Source organism: Alosa alosa, chromosome 6, assembly GCF_017589495.1.
Source record: "Alosa alosa isolate M-15738 ecotype Scorff River chromosome 6, AALO_Geno_1.1, whole genome shotgun sequence".
NCBI classification, from domain to species: domain Eukaryota; kingdom Metazoa; phylum Chordata; class Actinopteri; order Clupeiformes; family Clupeidae; genus Alosa; species Alosa alosa.
The window spans coordinates 8,967,217-8,993,039 of record NC_063194.1 but is presented as its reverse complement, the minus strand read 5'-3'; the positions used below and the strand labels follow the sequence as shown (position 1 = coordinate 8,993,039).

Genomic DNA, 25,823 nt, shown 5'->3' with positions numbered 1-25,823 from the left:
CTGACAGTATGACAGTATCACAGTACATTCAGGTAGAGACAATGAGAGAACAAGCATATAGGAAAGACACAAACACAAGTTGGACATGGATACAAGGTACATAAAATGCCAAGATGTAATTTGTAAAATGCACTGTTTTGATAAGGCACAAATTACTAGTGGATATGCTGCATGTTTAGTATGTACCGTACTAGTTAAAGTTGTTTGTTTAGCTGTCTGCTAACTGTCTAGATAGAACACTATCACAAATACATGCTCACACTCACAGTTCAAGCTGTCTCGCACTCGTAGTCCATTGCCTGCTAACAGTGAACTCCTATGATGATGACCCTTTTCATTTTCGATGTCGCAGGTATTGCACTGCCCTCTCTGACATCCACGGTATATTTTGGGACGTTTCTGACCCTGGTGTGGCTGTGGGCGTACGGCCGCCCACTCTCCCTGCTGGTGTTCAGTAGCCTCTGTGTGATGATGACCATATTCAGCGCTGGCCACATCATGAGCCTCTACCTTTACCAGTTGCCTTTGCCCCAAGAGTGGGTGGCTCCTCAGGACACCTATGCCAGGTACCAGGGCTCAATGTTAACTTTCAAAAGTGGTTGCCAGCTTGGCATACAGGCATAAGGTTTTGGTTGCCAAAGTCAACCAAATGTGGTTGTCACAGGGGCAATGAAGGGTGACTAACTGGTTGCCATTTGTAACAATTTTGTAGCCAAGGGCAACTGGGTAACTGATAATGTCGAACTCTGCCAGTTACTGTACAGCATGGAGTCATTACAGTTCTTAACTGCATATGGTACATGTTTTATCACAGTACATAACAAAGCCATTTGAACCTCGTCACACTTTTTTAATTGGTTTAGATGACTGTAAATAATATAAACATTAACATAATTATAGCCATGTTGAAGCTGCTTAGCCATGTTGAATTTTTTATGTATCCTGGTATATACCTGCGAAGACCATCCAAGTGTCAGCATCTTTTCTGTGTTCCTTTGGGGGTCCCAGACTGTTTGGCATGACGGCGTTCATTCGGACCAATGGATCAGACCCACACAGCCTCCTGCTGCAGCCGGATTTCTCATGGCCAGTAGTCATCAACGCTCTGGTCCTCCTGATGCTCTACTACACCCTCGTGGCCCTGCTGCACAAGTGGGTCCACATTGATGCAGAGGTAATCATCCAGTATGTAAACAAACCTCAATAACAAGTGGTCAGGTGGTAGTATAGCTAACACCTAATACAAGCTAATACAAGTTCTTCTTCCTTCTTCTTCATCATCTATAAATGTACACCTAAAATGTACAGTATGTATACATTCAGACATGTATATGACTTAGCTAGCCTTTTGCTTTGTGTTGTTTTGTTTCAGTAACGGCATGTATTATACCTAATTTTCATTTGCTGTGTCAGGCTCAGATCTACAAAAGTGGTCAGAAATACTTTGTAGATACTGTTTTTCCACCTCATTTGAACCAGCATTACGTTTTCAGTCACAGGCTATGACAAATCCTAATGCGGTTAAAAACTGGCAATACATAAAGCAATGCCTTTGTGCAATGGATGTTTTCAATTTCCCTCGTGTATCATATTTATTGACCATTTTTACATTAAATTTCATAGATCAGACCACTTAGCTGCAACAAAATATCAGGTTAGGACCGTATCCTGCTAAATTGATATCTTGTTGATGCAACTGAATGTTCAATGGTCAAGAGTCTCAGAGGCAAATGGTGTAAATAGCACAAAATTACTTGTACTGATTAGTTAATAGGGTTATGCTTTAATCCCAACAATTATATGGTATGCATTGGTTTCAGGACAACAAACAAACATTTCAATACATATTTTATCAATTATGTTGGATTAGTTTAGTTTTCTATCTCTCACTTTGGTGATACGAATATGAGCATGTATATGCTGCTGTCTGAGCAGGCATGTGAGTATTTATTCTATATGTTGTTTTTTTGGCAGGACGCTGAAGAAGCTGACCAGTCTGCTATGTGTGAGGTTCCTCCTAGTTTCTCAGAGGCTGTGTTACCATCGCCTATCAAACCAGAGGTAAAATAAGCTTGTTGTTACTTAACGATTTGAAAACATGTAAGAACAGATAAGTGTGATGACTTAAAAAAAAAAAAAAACATAAACACCTGACCATACCTGTACAGGTAGTTAATATGGTGATGCTCAACAGCTGGGAGAAGAACAGCATCCCTTCACAGGACTCTCTGGTCTCAGACACCATGTACCCAGAGTGCTTTGTACTTCCTGTGTATCGACTGCAAGAATATCCAAGCTATGGTACCCATCCCATATGTTGTTCACAAATTACCCATCTAGGTGATAATATACAGAGTAGGTCTGTGGTATCTATATAGATATATCTATCTATATAGAGAGTTTTTACATTTGAATCTGTATAGAAGTGTGTGTTTCTTACATTGTAAAATGTTTAAGAGAAAACCTAGTAAAGTGTTCAGATTTTTGCTGACATGTCATTAGAGTATTCATGCCACACGTAGTCCTAGAGATACACCAACATTTAGAAACAATTTGTACGTAGTAACTGTTACTGGTGCTATACATGGGTGGAGGGAAATAAAACCAGGGAAAACAAACAAAAAGGTTTTGGCATGATGTTCTGTTAAGGGTCAGAGGAGGTCAAGACGGAGGGAACAGAGGGGACTGATGAAGAGAATGATGACGACTTATTCAGTGTCTCCGAGGCAACAGCTCCAGCTGCTTCACCCAGTGGACTTGCTCTCTTTGGGATCTTCATCATGAAACAGAGTTATGTCAGCGCCCTCATCATCATGATGGTAAACTGAACACTGTGAGACGTGTGTGTGTGCACGTGTGCGTACGTTTGTGTGTATACTGTATGTGAGAGTGTGTGTGTGTGTGAGAGAGAGAGAGAGAGAGAGAGAGAGAGAGAGAGAGAGATTGTTCTGGATGAGCACACTGTTGTGATAAGCATCATGTCTCTGGTTGTGTTTAGGTATGGAGCATCACCTACACCTCCTGGCTGGGGTTTGCCCTGCTGGTATGGTCCTGTGTGATCTGGATGATGAGGGACCGCCGCTACTACGCCATGCTCAGTGCACCTTTCCTGGCTGTCTATGGCACCACGCTTCTTGTGGCCAGCTTCATCAGTGGCTTTAGGTTGAAGAGAGAAGAGCTTTTCCCCAGGGTGCCCAAAGCAGTGCTTATTGACTTTGATCTCTATGGTTACGAGGCTCCGTGTGTTCACCTGAGTGTAAAGGTGAGTCAGTAACCACAACTCACAGAAATAAAATAGTTAAAATTGTTCTTAAAAAATATTAAAGTTATATAGTACAGTGATCATATGAGAGTGAGAGTTTATCTAATCTGTGTACCTGAATCAAATATGGAAGATGTCTTTGTTAAATTTGCTTTATGATATTTTTCATTGGAAAACACACATTTATAGCTCTCAGGATACCTCTGTCCCCATGTCTTCAATTTGAAGTTTACATTTCCAGAATGTGTGATTGCCTTATGTACTCAACACATAACATAACATGTGTCCAAAGGTGATGTATACCTTCAGCTTCTGGTTGCTGCTGCGTCAACAGCTAAGGGAAAAAGAGGAAGACAGCAAGCTGAAGCATAAAAGTGTGGATGGTAAAACTGAAACATGTGACAACTCTTCCATTGTAAAATGTGATGTAATGCAGCCGGATAAAAAAAGGGGTGGGGTGGGGGGCTGGGTGTAAAAGGAAACTATCAGGACAATCATTTTCCATGTCATCATACAGCAAGTGCTTTTATCTTAAGCACTTCACTGCATGGATATGCAGTGGATGCAGTAGCTAATGTATGTGTGTTGAACTCATGACCTTGGTGGAGCTAGCACTTTCCTTTACCAGTTGCTTTACCTGCTGTGCTACAAAAACACTTTCACTTTAGTTCCTTGTGCTGTGAGCGTGAGTTCAATATTAAATACACATTAGTATGATTTCAGTTTTATTGTCTCAAATACTAAGTCTATCTCACTCAATACTCAGTACTAAATAGTGACATATATAGTAAGCAGAATTAAAGACAAAAGGGAGCTAAAGAAAACTAAAGAATTGTCTGTGATGAAATGTGTCCATAAATACAAATTTAAGTTATGTCTTGATGTGTGTGCAGCTGATGAGGGTCAATCCTCTGGACTGGTGTCCATTCTAGGAGGACTTGTGAAAGGAACGCTGGTCAAATACTGGATCTTCCTCTGCTGCTCAATGTTCTTTGTGGTCAGTTTCTCTGGAAAGGTGGCCGTGTACAAGATCCTCTATATTGGCCTCTTCCTTTTCTGCGTGGTACTTTATCAGGTTAGAACATCTCTCTCTCCTCTCACACACACTCTCTGCAGGCCTACTGTTGATGTTGAGTTGATGTCATCTTTAATATCATGAATAAACTCAAAGAAATAACATATTTTTAAGTGTGTGTTTATTGTAGGTCTCATACTGTATTTATTTGTTGACTTATTTGATTTTTTAATATAATTTGTTGGGTTTTTTTGTACAGCACTTTGGTCAGTGAAAGCTGTGTTTAAATGTGCTTTATAAATAAATTTGACTTGGTGGTGCAGGTGCGCTACGATTTGTGGAGGCGCGTACTGAAATACTTCTGGGCAGTGGTGGTGGGCTACTCCATGTTCGTGCTGATCCTGATCTACATGTACCAGTTTAAGACCGTGTCTGGACTCTTCAGACAGGTCATGGGAATGTCAGAAGAGGGGTGAGAGTTCAGCACTGATGCTGATGACCATTTCAGTCTCATTGTTTCATAGAATCACAGGGTTTTGGACAACACTCTAACAAAACATATTCTTAAAATGCATGTGTTTTATTTAGTAGATTTTGCTGTTCTGAGACAATGCCAGTAAATGCCATTTCTGAGTAAATGGCAGAAAAATCTAAATCCAAAATTAAACATTTTAAAATCAAAAAATCTAATTCTGTTGAGAGTATGGTATGTTGTCATACAGACATTGCTGAAGAAAGCTGCTGTAAAAACAAGTGAGATGAAAAATAAATGGCGTGCTTGAGTTGGGATATGTTTCTGATTGAGCTTTGTTTTTGGGTCAGGCTGCGTGACCTGGGTCTGGAGCAGTACGACACCGTGGAGCTGTTTGCACGCATCCTGCTGCCAGCCGTCTTCCTACTGGCCTGCATCCTGCAGCTGCACTACTTCAACTCTGATTTCCTCGCTCTCACTGACCTGGAGAACATCTCTGTCCAGGATAAATCCGCCAGGTGATGACCGTCATAGACACACCTCACACATACAGTCTTCACTTATCAATGTCAGCCATGTATGACTGAATTATCAGTCCCATGACTGACTGAGCTGGAAATCTTGACTTGATATTGACTGATTTGAAAGGATTGTATACTTGTGTAGATTCCATGTTTTCTCATATCCTCTCATTCTTTTTTCCCCTTTCCCTCAGTGAGGAGGAACTGAGAGAGAAAGTGACGGTGATTTCTGACACGTATGGGTGGCATGGTTTTTATATGACTCCCATTATCGCATACCGGCTGCTGAATTTCTTTTTGAAGCATGAATAAACCAGTACACTATGGTGGTTAGGCTACCTTATTTTATAGGCTGTCAAAAGGATATGCTAATGCTTGATAATATACATTTTACACATTAAATATTTTATTATTTTTATTTTTTCAAAAATTCAGGATCAAGGATATTCTTGAAAACCTCCAACAGCGGTAAGACCCATATTTAAAAGTTTGTGTGGTATGTTGTTTACCCTTCATGTCGTTAGCATGCTGGAAGTGGCTCGGCAGCTGGGCTGTCTGTATGTTTGTGCCTAAATCACGAGTAACACAAAAAATGCTTCATAGACTCAAAAAAGAACAAACAAGTGGAGGGAGTAATGCCACCCTGGATAAGGACATGCTCTCCTCTACAGAGAATATAGAAGAGGAGACAGATGAAGAAGAAGGTGAGTGTTTTGTGTGCGCATGTATTTGTATGGAAGTATGAATGTTATAAATATGTATACTTGTTTTGATACGATTGTGTGTGTGTGTGTTTGTGTTTGTGTGTGTGTGTGTGTTTAGAGATGCCTGTGAACACATGGCTGTTGGTTGTGGATCATGCCAGTGTGCTCACCCTGCAGGCGATTTATCTCCTGCGTAAGACACAGGCCCTCTGCTGGCGGCTGCTGGAACTGCACAGCCTTAAACTCCTCTCCACTGGGATCATCTGGGTTAGCTTGCAGGAGGTCAGACTCTCTTACTCACTCACTCACTCACTCACTCACTCAGTCACACACACACACACACACACACACATACACACACATACACACCCATTACTTTCTCTCTTTCTCTCTCTCTCTTTCTCTCTCTCTGTCTCAGCCACTTTGCAGCGTGTGTAGAGATAAGTTGTATCAGTACAATATAGTATAATACACGATAGGCATCCCCCCACACACACACACATACACAATTGGATTATTTGGATTTTCTCTCATCAATCTACACACTCTACAATAACAAAGAAGACAGTTTTAAAGTGTTTTGTGAATTTATTAAAAATGAAAGATTGAAATATCCCATGCATATTCACTTAGTACTTGGTTAAAGCACCTCTGACAGACTATAAAAGCCCCAAATCTTCTCGGGAATGATCCTACAAGCTTGGCACAGCTTTCTTTTTCTTCTTTTTTCTTCTTGGCAGAATCGTTCAAACTCGACCAAATTGGATAGGGAGCATCACTATACAGCCAGTCATTTTTTTTTAAGTCACTTGGGAGATGCTGTATTGATTTCAGGTCTAGACTCTGGCTGGGAAACCCTGGACTTTCACTGAGTTTTCGGTGAAGCCGGTTCTGTTGTTTTCTTGGTGGTATGCTTCAGGTCGTTGTTATCATTGAAAAGTAAACCTTTGTCCCTGCCTAAGATCCTGAGCAGGTCTACACTCAGGATTGCTTTACATTTTTCATCCATCTTTCTTTATATTTTCGGCATCCATCTTTCCATCCTTCTTGACTAGTCTCCCAGCCCTGTTTTTGCTTTGTCACTGTGGAGCAGTCTGTGTGTAGAAAATGTATTTAATCTATTTACTTTTTTAATCAATCTGAAACATAACAAACATGGAAAACTTAAAAGGGTTTGAAAACCCTCTGAATGCACGGCATATACTCAAGGATGCAAAAGGATACAAAATCCCCTCCCGTTCTCCCCTGTGCAGGTGTCCTTGATGAACTTTGTGTTCCTGGTGTTCTGGACACTCGCCCTGCCCTTTCCCCAGCTCCGGCAGCTGGCCTCCAGTGTGTCGTCCGTGTGGGCGTGCGTGATGGTGGTGTGCAAGATGATGTATCAGCTCAAAGTCATCAAACCGCTGGAGTACTCCTCCAACTGCACCTCTGTGAGTCTCCTCACCTCACCTCACCAGTCGTTATCTTTAATCCTGATCTCAATCCCTTTGCAAACATCTTTATGTCTTCCCTTTGGTAGAGGTAGAAATTTAGGGAAGCCATGTTGGTAAAGTTTTTCTTGGTTATAGGGGCTGGTATCGGTTAATGGCAGCTGGTCTGTCCCTAACTTGGAAGAGCTGCTGACCAAATCCATTTTGTATGTGGAACCTGTGGACCCCGCTATATGGTGTGGGGCTCTACACAAGTGTGGAGATCGTATTCTGCCTTGTCTTCAGGTACCGACGACACATGCATGTACACACACAAAATATATGTATATTTATTATAACTTCTGAAAAAACATTGAATGGCTGCTCTATTCTGTGTGTGTGTGTGTTTGTGCGTATGTGTGTGTAGAACCACTTGCTGGTGCTGGGTTTGCTTGTGTTTGATGTGACCATCCACCGGCATCAGCTTCACTACCGTCTCTCTAACGACCTAAAAGTCCCACCGGCAGGCACCATCTTCCAGGGTATCACTCGGCAGCACCTAGACCACGGCCTTCTACCCTGTCTGAAGTACTTTATCAACTACTTCTTCTACAAGTTTGGCCTTGAGGTGAAAGTTATCACGTCACAAAGCACAAATAAGCAACTTCACTGGGACTTAATTTTACAATTCTGATAATTATTTGACAATATAGTCGAGAAATGACATCTTACCCTATGTAGTCTCTGCTGCATTTTTATTTCAGGTGTGTTTTGTGGTTGCTGTGAATGTGATCGGCCAAAGAATGGACTTTTTTGCTCTGCTGCACTCGTTTGCTCTAATACTGGTCCTGTCTCACCGAAGAAGGAAATCTATAGGAGAGGTGTGGCCTAAATATTGCTGCTTCACTGCCAGCCTCATGATACTGCAGTATCTTCTGTGTGTGGGATTCCCACCAGCGTTTTGCTTTGGTAAGAGAGCATCTCAACAACAGCTTTACCTTTCTCCACATTTTACAAAAGTGCTTAAGAAACCACTCCAGTTCATAACTCCAGTTCATAACTCACCTAGCAAAGCAGTGTAATTAAAGATACTGTAAATAACTTGTTAAACTAAACTTGAAGACTGAAATGACATGTGTCCGGTGCCAGAGGTGGAAAGTAACGAAATACATTTACTCACGTTACTGTATTGAGTAGTTTTTGTGTGTATTTTGTATTTTTTAAGTAGTTTATAAAATCGGTATTTTAAATTTTACTTGATTACATTTTGAGTGAAGTATTGTGCCAGCTACATCAAAAAATCCCATCCGTTACTTGAGTAAAAAAAAAAAAAGTTAAGACTGACGAAAACGGAAAGGGAGAGAAAAAAAAATCGCGCCCTAAACCACTAGCCTAGTGATAATGATCAGCATGTAGCCTACAACAGGACATGAATCAAGCTGGCGCCATGCAGTCTTTCTGAAAGTGATGGAGCTGGATCACGAGATGCATCAGATTAGCCTAACCTATGAAAGTGTATTTTCCACTATTCCAATCGGTTGTCTCAGTTCATTTTAGCACTAATGATTGCTGAGATATTTAAGCAAACACCATGGGATTTAGGTGTTTTGGCGTTTGTGCTCACCTTTCTTTGGAAAGAAGTTTATTAGCAGTTGTTGTTCCCCTCATTTTGATGTCTCTCTTTTTTTTCCTGTTTTTGGCCTTTGTTTTAGTAACCTGACTTGGCTTTCTTGGAGAAAGACATTGCACCAGCAACAAAACAATTAGCGGTCCACTACTAGCGATGCTCAACTAAATAAACAAAAGATAGACTACCTTATGAATCGTGCAGGCGGACTAAACCATTTAGCTCTTTAGCAAGGGAGAGTGAGAGTGACCTTACACCGTTTTCACTATGTTTTGTATACAAAATCCAGTCAGTCAAACTTTTAAATTTCGTCTGACATTCATTTTGACATTTAATTTGGTAGTTAAAATATTCAGGTAAAATAAATATATGGTGGAAATAAGTATTGAGCGGCTTAATTTTTTTTTCAGTAACTAGCCTAAACTTCCAGTGAGTCTATTCGAAATTTTCACCACACATTATATTAACACACATATAAAAAAATACAAACATAAGAGTTTTATGTATTAAAGTGGAATGACACAGGAAAAAAAGTATTAGGTGCCTACTGAAATTTCTTCAATACTTTGTGGAAAAGCCTTTGTTTGTAAAGGCAGCTTCAAGACATTTCCTATATGACAAAACTTATTAGTGATTTTGGCCCATTGTTCTAAACAGATTCCAGGGGTCCCTCTTGTGAACCTGATCTTTAGTTACTTCCAGAACTATTTAATTGAATTGGCTGCCTTCAAGTCTTTCTGGAGCTTTCTCCGAGTGGTTCTTGGCTCTTGGAATTGACTATCCTTCTGACTCCCCTGGTCAGAAATATTGCTTGAATCCTGTGCATGGCAGGTTGATGATGCAGTGATGTTTCTTCCACTTGCAGATAATGGCTCCCATGCTGCTTACTGGAAGATTCTGATGTTTTGAAATGCATTTGTAACCAGTTTCATTGATATGTATGTTTTGCAACAATAAGGTTGCAAAGGTCTTGGGAGAGCTTTTTGCTTTTATCCATCATGAAATGTTTCTTGTGTGACACCTTGGTAATGAAAAACCTAGCCCATTAATATTTAGGCTACTAACCAAGCTTATATTAATTTGCACAGATAGAAAGGATAACTACTCTCTATACAGATTCCAGCTCGTTCCTTCCCTTTCCTTGCCCTAGTGCTTTTTCTTAGCGTGTTCAATACTTTCCCCCTTTGTTATTCCACTTCATTACATGACTCTACTTATGGAGTTGTTTGGAATTTTTATGTGTGGATTACCTGAGTTATTACTAATGCCTGGTGAAAATGTTGTGCCCCCTGTATTCCACTTTTCACGGGCCCTCTCCTCCATTGGGGCCCTATACTTCCCACTTTCCCCAGCACGGCCCTTTAATCTGCTGAACCTTCTGCTCGTTTCCAAATATAAAAAAAACTCTCTGCAACTCAATATTGGCCTGCCTGCCTCAGCTGCCTGTGAGGGGCTTTTCAGTTGTGCTGGATTATGGTTCACTGCAAAGCGACCCAAGGATGAGTGCAACTAACTTTGAAAATCAACTACTGCTCAAACTTAAAGGAGAACTCCGGCGGCCCTCGGCGGCCATATTGCAACACTTATCGTGTATCTATTTCAGCAGAAATGCGTGAGCGTAAGGCTTCACTACACCAATCTTGCTCCAGCAGCGAGATCACAACAGATGATTGGCACGATGTCTTCACAGCACACCACATGATTGGCTCAATGTATTTTACAACACACCACATGATTGGCTCAATGTCACATGTCGACGTTTTGCCACGGAAGGGTTGTGATATGTGTAGACATATGATGTGTAGACAACTGCCATATTGGCGTTTGGCCCCATACATTACTATGACCCCATACTTACTATGGAGGATTTTTTGAGTGCTGTATCTCCTCATTAGAAAGTCTTTGGTAAAACTGGTTGTTCTGGTACCCACCCAAAAAAAAAAAAAAAAAAAAAAAAGTAACTAAGTAACTTTTACTTAAAGTACATTTTAAATGAACTACTTTTTACTTTTACTTGAGTACATTTTCAGATTGGTATTTGAACTTGTACTTGAGTAATATTTCATCAAGGTATTGGTACTTTTACTTGAGTACAATATTTTCATACTTTTTCCACCTCTGTCCGGTGCTCTCTGTGATACTGCGACTCCGTACCTCTGGGCAGACTACCCTTGGAGGACATCTGCAGGTGCTCTCACCTCCAACCTGATCAAGTGGCTCTACCTTCCTGACTATGCCATGCAACCTGATCCTGCCTTCATCCTCTGTAGGTGTACATTTCCATATCACCCTGACAGAAACACCACTGTCTCCATTGTTTTACAGCACATGGTCACAGGTTCTCTTTCCAGGCACATTTAGAAATTTCCTGAATTTATCATTTGTGATGTTAAAATGCTCATGACGTGCACATCACTTTATTTTTCTTCCTCTTATATCATTACATCTCTATCTCCTTCCCCCTGTGTGGTGCCTTCCTCACTCTTTATTATCTCCCATGTCCAGATGACTACCTCCTCTTGCTGGTGGCCTCTCTGCAGTGGCAGGTGTTTGAGGAGGAGAACCGGGCTGCCGTGCGTCTGCTCGCTGGAGAGAACGTGGAGATCAGCCGCACCCTGGACTCCTGCAGCCTCAACCAATACACGCCCGTCAGCAACTTCCTCCATTGCAGGTACATGTGTATGCCATTACTACATTAAGTGAGTCAGTGTTCAGAGTAAACCACTTCCCCTACACGTTAATAGATGTGTGAGTGACAGGTGCTAGTGCCTAATACCCATGGGGTTTTGCCTCTTTGCTAGCACTAGCATTAAAAGCGTCTGCTAAATGAATAAATGTAAATTGTACAGGTCCAATTCAGCCTCAGTCCACAAGGACCACTATAATGCAAAATATGAATAATTCAGCCTCATGAAAATCAGGCCTCTATTGAAAATTAGATTTTATCTCAATGGGATTTACCTTATTAAATAAAATTATTCTGTATAATATTGTGTCTCTGTCTTTACAGATCTTACCTGGATATGGTGAAAGTGTTTGTGTTCAGCTACTTCTTCTGGCTGGTGCTGTGTCTCATCTTCATCACGGGGACAACACGGATAAACGTGTTCTGTTTGGGCTACCTGCTGGCCTGCTTCTACTTCATGCTGTTTGGAGGTTCCCTGTTGATGCAGCCGGTCTGCTATGTGCTTCGCCTGTGGGACTGGCTCATTGCTTACACATGCGTGGTCATCTGCCTCAAGAACCTGCTGTCTGTATGTCTGCAAGTTGTCGTCTTGCTCTCTTATATACTCTTTAGGCTCTTAAGTCATACTTAGGCCTAACTGTTTCTCTCTGACCTGACTGTCTCTGTGTGTGTGTGTGCTTTCAGCTCGGCTCTTGTGTGTACCTTGGCAGCCTGCTGAAAAATGGCTGCTGGCTGATCCAGGCCTTTAGCATGTTTTGCACCATTAAAGGCTATGATCTCCGTGAGTTAGCCTTACCTGGGCTTTTTTTTTGCCATCCTGCTCTCTGTTTTCAACCGCAACATCACAACAAGGAATCACAATACATGTGTGTGTGTGTGTGTGTGTGTGTGTGTGTGTGTGTGTGTGTGGTGAAGGAGGGTGCTGTGGCGTAAGTAGCTATGGGTCTATGTGCCCACAGGGACCCGAGTTCGAATGGCCTTGGTCATCTTCCGATCCTACCCCATACCTCTCCCACTTGCTTCCTTGTCCTCTCTTCACTGTCCTATCACAATAAAGGCAAAAAGGCCAAACATAGAATAGAATAGAAAAAGAATGCAAATTGAATACATGTTTTACAGTTTACCCTGTCTATGAACATCATGTTACTTTATGTCCCACATGGTGAACTTATCAATACAACACTCAAAAGTCCATGCTATTGCCTCACTTGGGGCCAGGAAGGAACTCGGGTGTGAGAAACCCTAACATTTGCAGAATCGGTATGGGGGAAGGCCTCTGAGAACCATCCCAATCAAGGTGGAGATTTAATTATCATACAGACCAAAATGTGACCAGACCATGGTATTAGCAACATTTTGAGTGTAGGAGGGACTTTTGAAACATCAAGTCTCATCAAGTCACTCATGAAGGTTCAGTCTACATGTCTCACGTGTTTCCATTATTGCTTTTTATTGGAATAAAGATTGAAGCTGCATTAACCACAGAAACTTCCTTTTTCCTATGAACACCTCATGTTTTACTAACAAAATACAATGTGTTTATTGTCCCTGTTACATTATCATGCTGTATGCATGTGTGTGTGTCTTCAGCTGCCCCAGATGATGAGTGTGAACTACCAGAAGGAGAAGCAGGGATTGTATGGGACGCAATATGTTTCACTGTCCTTCTGGTCCAGAGGAGAATCTTCCAAAGTTACTATTTCCTCTACGTGGTTTCTGACCTCAAAGCTTCTAAAATCCTTGCCTCCAGGTAACTATAACACTCATCTTAATGATCCCCACCTTTAGGTAATTGCAGTTATGACATGTTAGAACTTCTGAGATGGCAGATACTGTATACTGTTGTTTTAGGCTGCCAATCTTCTTCTCTTCTTCTAAGGGGTGCTGAGCTTTTTGAAGCAAAAGTGAAGAAACGTGTGGCAGCCCGACTGGAGATGGAGAAGAAATCTGTGGAGGCCCTAAAGAAAGAGTAAGAGACTATAAACTACATATCCCAGTGTGTTGATAGGTCACTGAGTCATTGTTAGGTTCATGAATAAGACCACTTGTAGCATCCCATAATGCAGTTCTGTCAGACTGCATATACACTGTATTACTATACTAACAGCTGTCATCATAGTATTGTTTGTTGATCAGTAATGGTATGCTTCCACTATCGCATAGCATGGAGAAAATCAAATCCAAACAGAAAAGTCGTCCACCGAAGGAGATGTCAACAAACCTAGAACCCAAAGGTTTGACAAACACAGAGACTAGACTTTGAATTGAAACAAATGACACTTTCACATTAAACTTTGAAGACAGTAAAAACTATGACTGTCATCTGAATTCATATATTTGTGTAAATTGTATTGGTTAATAAGATAAATAATCTTAGACAGATAATAATCACAATGATGATATGATCTCCAGGGAATCTCCAAGACAACGATAGTGGGAAATGGGCGAGACCTTGGGTTTCTCAACCTGGTGGTGAGTACTTCAATCAGATGCCCCCAAAGAGATCAAAGATGACATCTAAGACCAGCCATTTTCCCTAGTCCCTGTCCTCATAATGTAACTTACAAAGAGGCATTTACAGTCAGTTTCCCATACTTGGATTAAGCTTACCGGTAGTCCTAGACTAAAAGATTCATTGAAGTTTAAGGGCTGTATTTTGGACACCAGCACATGGGGTAAAGCTCGTTTTCCACCCACGCAAAGTTTAATTCGGTATTTTGCACGTTTATTTTTTAAACATTGCGCCCAGGGGTGTGGCAATTAACAACCTAGGGAGGGGCCTGGCGCGTTGTCTAAAAATCGCTATCATACACCACCTAAACCTGGTCAGAAGTCAATGGCGAGTTGTTCATATGCTATTTTAAGAGTGCATATCAACAGTCATATTGGCAGGTGCACGCACCATCCTTCTATCATTCATGAACGCACACCAGCGCACGTCCATGCAAAGCATTACAAATTGCACGATTACAATGGGAAACATAATTAGAATAAAGATATTACATCTCATGATGAGTAGTTATTCACCATCATTTGCAAATTGGTAATGATGGTTAAAAGTGATTAGGGGAGAGGCGAGAGACACGTATGGTGCACAGCTGAAGACGCACTGTCACGAGATATAAGCAACTCCTCTGCAGGATAAATGTTGTTTTATTCAGTCATTAGAGCAACATTAGGGTAAGTGTTGCTTTTTCCAGCCTATGTTTTCGGTGGTAACCCACTGTCAGTCAATAGTGAAAGTAACTGCATATAACTGTCTTGTCGTTGACTGACTCCTTGGTGAAGTTAGTTTCACTTTGCCAATGAGTTCAAATAATAGACGACTGCAAATGTGTGAAGGCTATGCTAGAAAAGCATGGTTTAAGAATGACTATTCCATACGGTCTCGCAAGCAGCCTCCTTCAAATGCGCCGTTGAATGCCAAAATACCGATGCATTTATTTGACATATCACGCTTTGCGCCGTTAAAGGGAATGACAGATGTCATGCTCATTGGTTTAAAAATGATGTTACGCCCCAAACACACCCATATGACTGATTAAAAAACCTAGGAACACCTTGTTGCACCATGCGCTCCACTTTTGATAACGAAACCCCTCCCAATGTGAACTAGACATCCTACTAAATTTGAATAGACTTTTGACGAGTGACGATGCACTTTAGAATGTCATGATAGGGCCCTAAGACTAATAGGCTTAATCCATGTAATTAGTCAAATTAGTGTTATACTTAATACGTAATACAGTTGGAACACTATCCTAAAACTTCTCTGTGTGTGCGTGCATTCATGGGTGTTGGTGTGACTCTGCGCATGTGTGTGTGTGTGTGTGTGGGTGTGTCTGTCTGTGTATATGCTGCAGTTGGAGATTCCTGTGGCTATCAGCTGTTTGAGAGCGACAGTGAAGTAGAGGAGGAGGAGCCACAGGACCAGACAGAGGAGGACACACCTCCTAAGAAAAAGTCAGCTTTCCAGGTCGAGACAAGCTCAGCTTCTATACTGCCACTTTATGTGTATACTGTATAGTCAATTGTCAGCCTACATAATTGTCAAAAGTCTGCAATGGACAGCTCACATAAGGGATTAATTTCTAACAAAAGCACGTAAACAATTGTAGTTGTTTTGTCCAAGCAGTGGTTCTTTTGTAATGTTGCCCAATAAGCTTTAAGTAGACGGCTTGTCTTTCCTAAAATTGCTACATCATGACCACATGTGATCTGTGTTCAGCTTGCATATAAGGTGTGGGTGGCTGGTGCAAAATCTGCTCTGAAGGGCCACAAGAAAGAAGAGTCCAATCTGAAGAGAGAGGAGAGGCGGCGAGCCCGAAGAGAACTACAGAAGCAGAAAGGTTTGGAAGATTTTCAAGTAGTTCATAATTTACAATGTGTAATGATTTGTTGAAATCATTATATAAATAGGAATTTATGTATGTGGTAAATCATTTCAAAGGATATTATCCATGTGAACAAGGTTTAGGTCTGTTATTCCCTCAGCCTAGAATATTCCACTTTAGTCTCAGGTCTTCTCGTTTGATAGTTTTCTTAATATATTGATATCAAATCTCAGTTTCATACTATTACATGAGAGTAGCCAATGACAGCACGTCAGCTAAGGAGAATTGGTGGAAGCTTGATAATCTTGTGTTCTTCTCTTATAAATGCTTTAAAGAATTGCACATATCACAAACTAGACTGTGCACAGTGACTGACTCTGTGAGTTGAGCTAGCAGTAAGATTGGTTTCAATATATTTTTAAAAATTGCTAATACCTTTTGTATATCTGTATCCATGCTTCTCAGTTTGAGGCACTGTTGTCCCCGTCATGTCACTGTCTCTATTGTTGTCCTAACTGTTGTCTGTGTGTGTGGAAGCAGCCGACTCACTCTACTGCAAACCAAATCTACCCTCGGGTATAAATAAAGTAACCTTGCCTTACCTTACCTTAATATGCTGGTTATCAACACTTTTCACCTCTGACTTCAGGACTGGAGAGAGTTGAGTCAAGTGAAGATGAACTGGAGGAGGATGAAGAGGAAGAGGAGGAAGCAGGTGTGTGTTGCTGTCACCTGATGCACATGCTACTTTTCTGTTTCTTGTTTTGATTTACCATAGCCTGCCAATTAGGGGTTTTTTTTACCTTTGACTGAAACATTCATTTATAATTTGTTTTGTTGCAGTTTGCAAAGTGTAGCGAACTTGCGAAGTTGTATTATTTTGTCTGCACTGCTGCTTCTTTTGTAAAATATATGTGAGAACACAGCCCCACTATAAAGAAGAAATGTTTTTGCTCCCCCTAGAGAACATATTCCAGCGGATCATCAGCTCCTTGACATTAGTTTGGGTCTTCCTCCTGTCCCTCATCGATGACCTCACAGGAGGACTCCACTCTTTCTGTAAGGACAACCTGGACATTTCTCGAGTCCTGAATCATGAGCGGGCCCTACTGAGCCAACAGCAAAATAAGGTACAGTGGGTGACATTGCTACATACACATTGTATTCACTTGAGAATTAAGGATTGACACTTTTTAAATACATAACTTTGACAGATCATACCTAAAACTAGGTACCTAATTAACAACACAATATTAACAGGCATGTAGTGGGAATTTAAAGGCATCTTTGAGACATCTTACAATCACGATTAAGTCTCAAAGTTGTTATCATAATTAGGTCAGTAATGTAAATTGGATCATAATTCAAAAGGCATTCTCCCATGTGTTGTGTGGCTTTGGCTGATGACAGGGGAGGAAGGTGACGCACGAGAGCATCAGGCAGTACTACCAGAACTGGATGTCCCGCCAGAACACGCAGGCGTCGCTGGACCAGGATGAGGAGCTGGGATCTCCCGCCTCCTCTCCACCCCTGCCCCACTCACCCCGAGGGTACAAAAAACTCCAGAGTGTCGGCTCAAAATTCTCCTGGGGTAGCAGCGTATCCAGGTTTGCACACACACACACAAGCGCACCCACACACACACACACACACAAACAATATCCGATTTCAAATGTAAAGTTGGATGTAAACCTAGCTAGTTACACCATTCACAGTCATCACTAAACCCTGATTTATTTGTTCCGACTTACTTTCTTTCATTCCTCTACCTTATTAGAGTCAGATATGCACTCAAATTCCCAACTTTTCATTTCAGTTTGAATAGCCCTGTGATGTTTAATGGTCCTTCCTGTCTCTCTCTCCTCTCTGTCTCTGTTGTTCAGCTGTCTCACTGATGACACATTGCTGGGCTCTCGGCAGCCCACGCTGGAGGATCTGGACGCGCCGCCTCCACCACCGAACACTGGTCTGGAGCTCCGCCGCAAGCTCCTCAAATCAGCTCGCATAGACCTGAGCTCTTTTGACAGCGACGAGCCTCCTCCAGCGTAAGACCTCCTTCAAATGTCTTCAGTACAGGTGTTGGTAATTATTAAAGGACTGTGACTGACTGAATTAAATAAATGAATCAACTGTGTCATCATTCTGCGGCCGGTTTACAACTGTCTAATTTTGATAATTGGTCATGTGATTGTTAATAATAGGCATGGTCATTGTCTGTTGTTAGTTAGCTAGTGGGTAGTAGGCAGTTCAACTATCCGCTCACACTCACGCTGTATCTTTCTATCTGTGTTCCTGTCTCTGTTCCCTTTCTTTCTTCCCTGTCTTACTGTCAGTGTTGTAGATGGAGAGAGGAATGCTATTGAAGAGACTGATGCTGTTGAAGATGATGGTGCTATTGAAGAGAGTGATGCTGTTGAAGAGAGTGATGCTGTTGAAGAGGATGGTGCTATTGAAGAGAGTGATGCTGTTGAAGAGACTGATGCTGTTGAAGATGATGGTGCTATTGAAGAGAGGAATGCTATTGAAGAGACTGATGCTGTTGAAGATGATGGTGCTATTGAAGAGAGTGATGCTGTTGAAGAGAGTGATGCTGTTGAAGAGAGTGATGCTGTTGAAGAGGATGGTGCTATTGAAGAGAGTGATGCTGTTGAAGAGAAGGATGCTTCTGGAGAGAGTGAGGCTGTTGAAGGAAGTGAGACTGAAGAGGAGATCGATGAGGAACTTGAGGAGCATGCACAAGAGACCGTGCAGTACCTGGAGTCGTGTGACAAAAAGTCAGAGGAGGACCCGGGTGAAGCCACCCCAGAGCCTGCTCCCCTGAGTGAACAGACACGAGCCCTGACAGCCAGTGAGCTGCTGCTTAATGAGTTAGGTCCCTTCACAGCTTTGCACTGTTACTGCACCACAAGTCAAGTCAAGTCAAGTCAAGTCAAGTGTATTATCCCACGGGGGGGAATTAAGTTGCAGTCAGGGGTTAAGAAACACACAACCAACGACACAACACACACAAGTTAATAAATAGCAATGAAGACAGCATTACAACAAAGATAGACAAGGACCAGTACATTAAATAAAATACAGTGCAAGATCACTCCATGGAGAAGATAAGCAATAGTCCAGAAGTCCAGTGTGCAAGAGGAGCAGAATAGTAACATCATTTGAGCAAATTCAGCTCAATGGCAGTACATACAAAGGTGAATTGGTAATGTTTAGTCCTATGGGTGGGAACTCTATACCTTCTACCTGAGGGTAGAAGCACAAAAACTATAGAGGGGGTGGTCAACACAGTCCAAAATGGCCAGAGCCTCCCTAAGGACATGAAGGTCAAATAAGGTAGTAGGTAGTAATCAATTGCTTTACTATTCTGCAATCAGTTTACAACTGTGTCATTTTGAAATTTAATAACGTGACCGTTAGTAATGCCTATGGGCATGGGTGTTGTTTGTTTTGTTCTGTAGTATGTTCCAAAACCCAGAGATTGAGGAGTCCGACAAGTTCTACCAAGTTCTCCCCCGGCCCCTGAGGTTGCTGTTCGCCCTCTACAACACTATGGTGTCTCAGTCGGAGATGCTGTGCTATTTTGTCATCATCCTGAACCACATGGTGTCGGCCGCAATCTTTTCCCTGGTGCTGCCCATCCTCATCTTCCTCTGGGCCATGATGTCCGTCCCACGGCCCACCAAACGCTTCTGGATGACCGCCATCATCTACACAGAGGTTAGCTTCCACCATAATCTACACAGAGGTTAGCTTCCACCATCATCTACACAAATGTTAGCTTCCACCATCATCTACACAGAGGTTAGCTTCCACCATCATCTACACAAAAGTTAGCTTCCACCATCATCTACACAGAGGTTAGCTTCCACCATCATCTACACAGAGGTTAGCTTCCACCATCATCTGCACAAAAGCTTTAGTCCAGTCTTTTAGGTCATCAGGTGACAGGAAGGAGTACTTTAAAGGAGTACTGTAATTGTGAATGTAATTGTTTGTTGTTTGACAAGCTATTCCTGTCTTCTCAGCTCATCGTGTTGGTGAAGTATTTTTTCCAGTTTGGTTTTTTTCCATGGACTACATCGGCTTACCGTGGCATCAATGCTGATCGTCCATTTGCAGTGCCCAACATCGTTGGTGTGGAGAAGAAGGATGGCTATGTGTTATTTGACCTGCTGCAACTTCTGGCACTTTTCTTCCATCGTTCAATTCTCAAGGCACACTTACCACTCTCTACTCAAGAAATACTATGATAGGGATTATTTAATATTGTTTATGTTTCTATTCATGGTATTTGGCATACCATGCTTTTGTCCAAAGCGACTTAAAGTATGTGAACACTACATTAGTTAAAAATATAACTGTATTGTACTTAACATATTCTATGGTAGTATAATTTTGATTTATGAGCATAGAAGATTATTTAGGCTAACTTTGGCTTACCTGTCAACAGTGCCATGGTTTATGGGACAACAAAGAGGTGGAGATGCCTGACTTCTTTAAGAAGATGAAGAAGAAAACTGAAAAGAAAAAGATGAATGCAGGAGGAGGAGGAGGAGGAGGAGGAGGAGGAAGGGGGGGTGAAGATGCCCTGGCCCCTCGGAGACGGCTACCCTTTCTGCCCCTGCAGGCGTCCACCACTTCCTCCTTGTTCAACAGATTGGGGCGAAGCCAAAGCTCAGAGCAGCCAGGTGTGTACGGAGTTACACTCTAAAGAAATGTTGGTTGGGGGTTTGTAGGCATGCAAACAGCAGCCCCCCCAGATAATCAAATATCACTTTTCAGTAAGATGCATGCACAAATATTTATGGTCCTCTGACTAGAACAATCTACCCCATGCAAGGTACGCTTATATAGGCTAGAAATTATGAATAGTCTGTGAAAAAATCAAAAAGTATCAATCAAATACTAACAATTATTACAAAATCCTACAAATGCAGGTGTTAAGTGTCATCATCAGGGAATGTCATGGTTTTCCTCACATGGGAAATGATTTTGAAGAGTTCAAATGCAAAACCCTCTAAATCCGTCTGACCACTTTTCTTTTAAATGAGCAATTTTTTTTATCAGGCTCCTATAGGGTTTTGCCTTCAAATTGATATTTCAGATCAGGAAGAGAGTGGTATTTAGTGGGTTTTGAAGCAAAATTATTTGATTCACGTATACTATGTTTAGAGAGCATTCACTTACCATCGTTATCATGCTTCTAAACTCTTCATTTGTCGTTGGTTCTGCAGATGGTCAAAAGCCAAAGAAGCGCAAGTCTAAGAAGAAGAGGCAAGTTCCCAAAGTGCAGCTGACCCGCAAACAGAGGATCCGTCAGCACATCAGAGAGAGGGCTCTGGTGGTCAAAGCTGCCCTCATTGAGGTGTAAGTTTGCATGCAGACACTTGTATTGTGACTATTTGCTTCATATGTAGAGATGTTATCATTTATAACTCTGAGTCTTATAGGCAGGCTACACCAGGCATGTACCTGAAGTGTTCTATCTGTTGCAACAATTAGATTCCACTTTATTCAATGGAACTGGCTACACCAGACCTGATAGTGGCTTCAATTGTGGACCCTGTGTAGCCCTGTTGCTAGAGTCAGTTTTTTTTCTTGCTGTCAGACATTACAAGGAAGAGTGTTATTGTCTCAGTCTTCTCTTCACTCCTGTCTTCCCCACACTCTCTCCTCTCAGTGGCCTACACATCTACTTACCCATCAGACAGTTCTTCTATGACATCATCCATCCTGAGTACAGTCCTGTGTGTGATGTATATGCCCTGATGTTCTTGATTGATGTCGTCAATTTCATAGTCATCATTTTTGGCTACGGGGCTTTTGGGGTAAGTACATATCATTTGGTAAAGGTAACATTTTCTGAATAACGAACTTGATGAGGGAAAAAACATTAAACATAAGGCTTTGAACAGTCATGGACACTGAGAGTTGAGTGTTTTATGGCCTGTGGTCCCTGTTCACACCAAAGATTCCTGAGCGCTACACATAAGATTGATCACTGGCCAGAAAATATGTTGGGAATGAGTTTGTTGTAAAAGTTTGTTGTATGGCGGCCATTTTTGCAAGCTCAAGTGTGATCATAGAAGCTTATTACTGTAGGAATCCTATGCCTGTATCCTGACATTTTTATATTATTTATTCTTGAAGCCTACATGTCAGCTGTAAAATCTTTGGTTGGTACTATAGATTTCCTCCTTTGGTAGGTTGAGGGTTCTCTTTTGTATGTGTGCGTGGGTGTAGAAACACAGTGCAGCAGCGGACATCACAGAGTCATTATCAGAGGACCAGGTCCCAGAGGCCTTCTTGGTGATGCTACTCATCCAGTTTGGAACCATGGTGGTGGATCGGGCGCTGTACCTCCGCAAGACCCTTTTCGGAAAGTGTGTTTTCCAGGTTTTGCTGGTGTTTGGGATCCACTTCTGGATGTTCTTCATCCTACCTGGAGTGACCGAACGGTCAGGAATTCTCATGTCTCTATACACATAGAGCGGCACTTTACAATATGAGTACATTCATACATATTCGGAAGAATTTATCCCAATTTTACTCACCTAGTTGTTGTTTAGCAACCACAGTCGGAAAAAAGAATCATTAGTTAGTTCTGGAACTGAGCGCATACACACACACACACACACACACACCATTGTATCAATGTTATGAACACTGAACAACAATGCGCAAGATGGATAAAATTGTTCTACATCCCAAGTTCTGTTTTTTTATTTTTCCCCCTAGGAGATTCAATAGTAACTTTGTTGCCCAGCTGTGGTATTTTGTCAAGTGCATCTACTTTGGCCTGTCTGCCTATCAGATCAAGTGTGGGTACCCGAACAGAGTTCTGGGGAACTTTCTCACTAAAAACTACAACTACCTAAACCTCTTCCTTTTCCAAGGGTAAGCATGTGCACAGCAATACACTGATTCATACCTGATTAAATAAATGTCCATCCTGCTTTTTAAATGTCCATGCTTGCCATTGCTGTCTGAATCCCCTGTTTACTGTCTTAAGTATACTCTGTATAAGATTGCTGATTAAGGTGGCTGTTTTATTCCATCAACTTGAAAAAAGACGATTAAGAAAAAAGAAAGTATTTTTTTTAATCTGCTGTCATCCTTAGGTTCCGGATGGTTCCTTTCCTAACTGAGCTGCGTGCTGTAATGGACTGGGTCTGGACAGACACGACCCTCAGCCTGTCCAGCTGGATCTGTGTGGAGGACATCTATGCCAACATCTTTATCCTCAAGTGCTGGAGGGAGTCAGAGAAGGTTTGTGTGTCTACAGCTGTAAACTGGCAGGAAAATACTCCCGAAAAAACATGTGCAAGGACTGTGAACTGTGTGGTATTGAATTGTGTAATGATTGGAAGCCTAATTTTACACACTTCTCGATGTATGTGGTTAATAACACCCTATTTACAAATGTTTACGTGTGCACATGTTTATTTTTGGTTTACAGGGACTTTAAAGGATTTCTTAAATGAGCCTGCAAATGCCATTCACTTCACTAAACATACTGTAGGTTTTCAGTCTGTTGCACAGGTTGCCTGTGACTCAGTAAGTCTCGTGTGTGACATTTCAGAAATATCCACATGTTCCTGGTCAGAAGAAGAAGAGCTTGGTGAAGTATGGCATGGGAGGATTCGTCATTTTTACTCTGATCAGTATAGTGTGGTTCCCTCTACTCTTCATGTCATTGGTGAAATCTGTGGCTGGAGTCACCAATCAGCCCTTAGGTGTCTCCATTCAGCTCAGTATTGCAGGATATGAGGTAGTTACACTCTCATGGCATCTTCCAGTTTGCTTTCTGTTTGTTTATCTCTGTAGTCATGCTCAGGAATCATGACATTTCATTTGAGCAGTATTTATGACTCATCATACGACAAATCATACGTTACACCCACAAATTATCAAATTAAGTGTATGTGTGCATGTGACATGCATTTTATTGTAGCATATTGCATTATAGAATTTGTTTTTGTTTAAATACTATGTATTTAACAGTGAACACACAGTGAGGTGAAGCACACACTAATCCCAACGCAGTGAGCTGCCTGCTACAGCGGCGCTCGGGGAGCAGTGAGGGGTAATGGCCAAGGTGCCTTGCTCAAGGGCACTTCAGCCGTGGATTGCAGTGCTCAACCATTCCCCCGCCCACAATTTTCCCAGAGAGGGTTAAAGCGGAGTAATCAAGGATCTTTGATTTTCCTACTGGTCGGGAATCGAACCGGCAACCCTTCGGTTACAAGCCCGAAGCCCTAACGGCCACGGCTGCCCAAATATTCTTTGTGTACACTAATTCATACCTTTTCTCCTCCAGCCTCTGTTCTCCATGACTGCCCAGGAACAGAATTTAATACCGTATTCAGGAGCTGCTTATAACCGACTGACCAACAATTACGCCACTTATCCGGTAATCAGGCCAACGTTTTGCACAAAATAAAGCAGCTCACTCCAGTTTAGATACTCACAAAGTCATCACACCAATTGCATGTTGTAAGACTCCTATTACATTGAATATACTCTATAACTATATAGGTTATGACGCAACCATAGTTCTGTTAGTTTCTTTCACTATTTGTCTCTGCATCTATATCTCCATTGCAGGACTTATTACATTCATTTTGCATTTTCATATTGTATTTGCTGTGTTATTCTGACTGCCTCCACACTCCCACAGTCTGCAATGCAGTTCTTGGTGGGCTACATGCCTGAGGACATTGTGGTGGCACAGATAAAGAGTGATGCTAGTCTCCAGTGGAGCATCAGTCCAGCCAGTAGAGATGCCATGATCCACGAGCTGAGCAACTCCACACATATTTACATCACACTGCGTTGGATGTTATTACGGTATAGACCACCACAAGCACACATCACACACACTCTTAGGCTTTGTCATAGCATGCTGGACTTGACTGTGAGGGGGTTAATACATGTGTTTATGACAACAGGAATGCCAGCCTTTCCATGAATGTTGAGACCGTGGGTGAATATACAGTCAAATATGAGGACAACAGTCTGAGAGATGAGATTGTCAAGATGTTGAAAGGGAATCACAGCAATGTTGTGTGCGTGTCTTTACAAACATAACACATACACACACACACACACACACGATGCATTACTGATATAAACACTGCCATCTTACTCTCTGCTTCATAATAAGTAATATTGTCATGATAGGATTATAGAGTCTCTGCTGCCTAAATATATACGAGGGCCCTCAGGACCAGAAGCAAAGATGGCCAATCGGCTGAATGTAGGTGAGTCAAGCACACTAGCAGAATGAAATAAAAGCTATCACTTTGTCTCTGTCTCATTCACTGAATTGGGACTTTTACACATTTCATCAAGCTCATTATTATTATAGACACATTACATGTGCATATATCTAAAGATGTTTTAAAGATAGTTTTAAGTTGTAAAATTATATAATGAAATAATGTTTTGAAATATATCTCATATAACTCATTAAAATGTTTGATGTCATTTTTCAACCCTCAAAGAGCATTCGGACGATCCAGATGACATTCAGGACTATGCTTTCTTCCGTCCCTTGGCTATTAAACTTAAACAGAGTTCCGAGGGGTCACAGCCTGGGCCACAGTGGTGGGTAGTGGAGGAGTGTGCTCCAGCATATCCACCAATGAAATGCCACAGCATTCAGCTGGTCATCTTCAATGACAAAGTCAGCCCTTCAAGTCTCAACTTTCTTGCAGGATATGGGTAAGACCTATTAACTAGCTGTTCTGCAAACCAGAAATGGTGAAATACTGGCTTGAAGTAGCACCTT

The 25,823-nt window shown here is 41.7% G+C and overlaps 1 protein-coding gene across 1 annotated transcript in view; it reads left to right on the top strand.

Moving 5' to 3' along the window:
• si:dkey-11f4.7 (piezo-type mechanosensitive ion channel component 2) overlaps window positions 1-25,823 on the top strand; it is a 37,648-nt gene that overhangs the window by 10,698 nt on the left and 1,127 nt on the right. The window contains exons 7-53 of the mRNA XM_048244930.1: window positions 353-566; window positions 1,009-1,174; window positions 1,975-2,061; window positions 2,169-2,301; window positions 2,650-2,819; window positions 2,999-3,262; window positions 3,555-3,645; window positions 4,156-4,337; window positions 4,601-4,749; window positions 5,100-5,267; window positions 5,465-5,506; window positions 5,661-5,738; window positions 5,874-5,974; window positions 6,093-6,256; window positions 7,228-7,404; window positions 7,543-7,689; window positions 7,811-8,011; window positions 8,148-8,352; window positions 11,175-11,276; window positions 11,516-11,681; window positions 12,021-12,264; window positions 12,381-12,477; window positions 13,287-13,446; window positions 13,576-13,665; window positions 13,860-13,930; window positions 14,109-14,168; window positions 15,560-15,672; window positions 15,925-16,045; window positions 16,680-16,745; window positions 16,994-17,160; window positions 17,441-17,637; window positions 17,914-18,075; window positions 18,364-18,897; window positions 19,489-19,747; window positions 20,056-20,244; window positions 20,481-20,718; window positions 21,265-21,397; window positions 21,711-21,858; window positions 22,274-22,488; window positions 22,769-22,927; window positions 23,152-23,299; window positions 23,613-23,801; window positions 24,351-24,443; window positions 24,711-24,880; window positions 24,982-25,098; window positions 25,214-25,293; window positions 25,537-25,756. Of these exons, the coding sequence (XP_048100887.1) occupies window positions 353-566; window positions 1,009-1,174; window positions 1,975-2,061; window positions 2,169-2,301; window positions 2,650-2,819; window positions 2,999-3,262; window positions 3,555-3,645; window positions 4,156-4,337; window positions 4,601-4,749; window positions 5,100-5,267; window positions 5,465-5,506; window positions 5,661-5,738; window positions 5,874-5,974; window positions 6,093-6,256; window positions 7,228-7,404; window positions 7,543-7,689; window positions 7,811-8,011; window positions 8,148-8,352; window positions 11,175-11,276; window positions 11,516-11,681; window positions 12,021-12,264; window positions 12,381-12,477; window positions 13,287-13,446; window positions 13,576-13,665; window positions 13,860-13,930; window positions 14,109-14,168; window positions 15,560-15,672; window positions 15,925-16,045; window positions 16,680-16,745; window positions 16,994-17,160; window positions 17,441-17,637; window positions 17,914-18,075; window positions 18,364-18,897; window positions 19,489-19,747; window positions 20,056-20,244; window positions 20,481-20,718; window positions 21,265-21,397; window positions 21,711-21,858; window positions 22,274-22,488; window positions 22,769-22,927; window positions 23,152-23,299; window positions 23,613-23,801; window positions 24,351-24,443; window positions 24,711-24,880; window positions 24,982-25,098; window positions 25,214-25,293; window positions 25,537-25,756 (7,447 nt within the window). The remainder of the gene's footprint in view (window positions 1-352; window positions 567-1,008; window positions 1,175-1,974; window positions 2,062-2,168; window positions 2,302-2,649; window positions 2,820-2,998; window positions 3,263-3,554; window positions 3,646-4,155; window positions 4,338-4,600; window positions 4,750-5,099; window positions 5,268-5,464; window positions 5,507-5,660; window positions 5,739-5,873; window positions 5,975-6,092; window positions 6,257-7,227; window positions 7,405-7,542; window positions 7,690-7,810; window positions 8,012-8,147; window positions 8,353-11,174; window positions 11,277-11,515; window positions 11,682-12,020; window positions 12,265-12,380; window positions 12,478-13,286; window positions 13,447-13,575; window positions 13,666-13,859; window positions 13,931-14,108; window positions 14,169-15,559; window positions 15,673-15,924; window positions 16,046-16,679; window positions 16,746-16,993; window positions 17,161-17,440; window positions 17,638-17,913; window positions 18,076-18,363; window positions 18,898-19,488; window positions 19,748-20,055; window positions 20,245-20,480; window positions 20,719-21,264; window positions 21,398-21,710; window positions 21,859-22,273; window positions 22,489-22,768; window positions 22,928-23,151; window positions 23,300-23,612; window positions 23,802-24,350; window positions 24,444-24,710; window positions 24,881-24,981; window positions 25,099-25,213; window positions 25,294-25,536; window positions 25,757-25,823) is intronic.